The sequence below is a fragment of the Grampus griseus genome, assembly GCF_964374135.1.
Source record: "Grampus griseus genome assembly, chromosome: 13".
In the NCBI taxonomy this organism is placed as follows: domain Eukaryota; kingdom Metazoa; phylum Chordata; class Mammalia; order Artiodactyla; family Delphinidae; genus Grampus; species Grampus griseus.
Window position 1 is genome coordinate 39832348 of NC_139007.1, and position 1803 is coordinate 39834150.

The 1803-nt window shown below is 59.6% G+C and overlaps 1 protein-coding gene across 1 annotated transcript; it reads left to right on the forward strand.

Moving 5' to 3' along the window:
- Positions 1-418: 418 nt before the first annotated feature.
- Positions 419-1519, forward strand: GPR6 (G protein-coupled receptor 6; the record flags this gene model as incomplete). Its single annotated transcript, XM_082669141.1, has 1 exon — positions 419-1519. The coding sequence occupies exon 1, from the start codon at positions 422-424 to the stop codon at positions 1517-1519; it is 1098 nt and encodes a 365-aa protein (XP_082525267.1). The 5' UTR covers positions 419-421.
- Positions 1520-1803: the final 284 nt, after the last annotated feature.

Below are 1803 nucleotides of genomic sequence, written 5' to 3' on the forward strand. Positions count from 1 at the left end.
TCAGCACCGTGGACAGCTACTCCGCCTCCCAGTTGAGGAGAGCGCCTGACCGAGCCGGTCAGAGCCAGGGCGGCACTCACTGAGGCTGACACTACTAGCTTGGTGCGCAAGATGCGTGTGCAAATACAGGCATACTTACGTGATCTGTGTGTATGCGAGTGCGTGTTATTCGTGTGTATATCTGTGCAAAAACTCAGATATCAGTGCGGGCATCCCTTGTGCATTGCACTCACACGCTCACTCACTCAACAGGTATTTATTTTTGGCTCTCAACCACTGCTTCCTCGCTCTGCTCTGGGGTCCCGGGGTGGGATGGGCAATATGAGCGGGGGAGCAGCGCCCGGCGAAGTACCCTGGCGGCGTAAACCGCACACCTGACGCTTGTTCTCCCTGTCCACGCAGGGTGTAGCTTCCCGCCGTGATGAACGCGAGCTCATCTTCGCTCAACGACTCCCAGGTGGTGGCAGTGGCGGCCGAGGGTGCGGCGGCAGCGGCCACCGCAGCAGGAGCGCGGGACACCGGTGAATGGGGGCCCCCGGCAGCCGCAGCCGCAGCTGCGCTGGGGGGCAGCGGCGCAGCTAATGCGTCGCTGGAGTTGTCTTCGCAGCTGCCAGGGGGGCCGACGGGGCTGCTGCTGTCTTCAGTGAATCCATGGGACGTACTGCTCTGCGTGTCTGGGACGGTGATCGCAGGCGAAAATGCGCTGGTGGTGGCGCTCATCGCGTCCACACCTGCGCTGCGCACGCCCATGTTCGTGCTGGTAGGCAGCCTGGCCACCGCCGACCTGCTGGCGGGCTGCGGTCTCATTCTGCACTTCGTATTCCAGTACGTGGTGCCCTCGGAGACTGTGAGCCTGCTTACTGTAGGCTTCCTCGTGGCTTCCTTCGCTGCCTCCGTCAGCAGCCTGCTGGCCATTACGGTGGACCGCTACCTGTCCCTCTACAACGCGCTCACCTATTACTCGCGACGGACCCTGTTGGGCGTGCACCTCCTTCTCGCTGCCACCTGGACGGTGTCCTTAGGCCTTGGGCTGCTGCCGGTGCTTGGCTGGAACTGCCTGGCAGAGCGCGCCGCCTGCAGCGTAGTGCGCCCGCTGACGCGCAGCCACGTGGCACTGCTCTCCGCCACCTTCTTTGCGGTCTTCGGCATCATGCTGCACCTTTACGTGCGCATCTGCAAGGTGGTCTGGCGTCACGCGCACCAGATCGCGCTGCAGCAGCACTGCCTGGCGCCGCCCCACCTTGCCGCCACCAGAAAGGGTGTGGGTACGCTGGCCGTGGTGCTGGGCACTTTCGGTGCCAGCTGGCTGCCCTTTGCCATCTACTGCGTGGTAGGCAGCCATGAGGACCCAGCTGTCTACACCTACGCCACCCTGCTGCCCGCCACCTACAACTCTATGATCAATCCTATCATCTATGCCTTCCGCAACCAGGAGATCCAACGCGCCCTGTGGCTCTTGTTTTGTGGCTGTTTCCAGTCCAAAGTGCCCTTCCGCTCCAGGTCCCCCAGTGAGGTCTGAAGGCTCCCTCCATCCTCTAACCAACACCACGCCCCCAACAAGCCAGCCTTTGGTGAGCTTCTCAGTGCCTGCTGATGGACTCTGAGATCCCATACTGCGACTCTGACTTTGGAAAGAGATAATAAACATAAGCACAACAAACTCACAAGGACAAAGAGGCTTGTTGGAACTTTACATATACAGTGTATACATGTGTACATATATATACAAATATTTGTATCTTCTGGAGGTGTTCAGGATGTGGAATTTCCTGTTCTGTGAAAAAACTAACAAAAAGGCGGTTG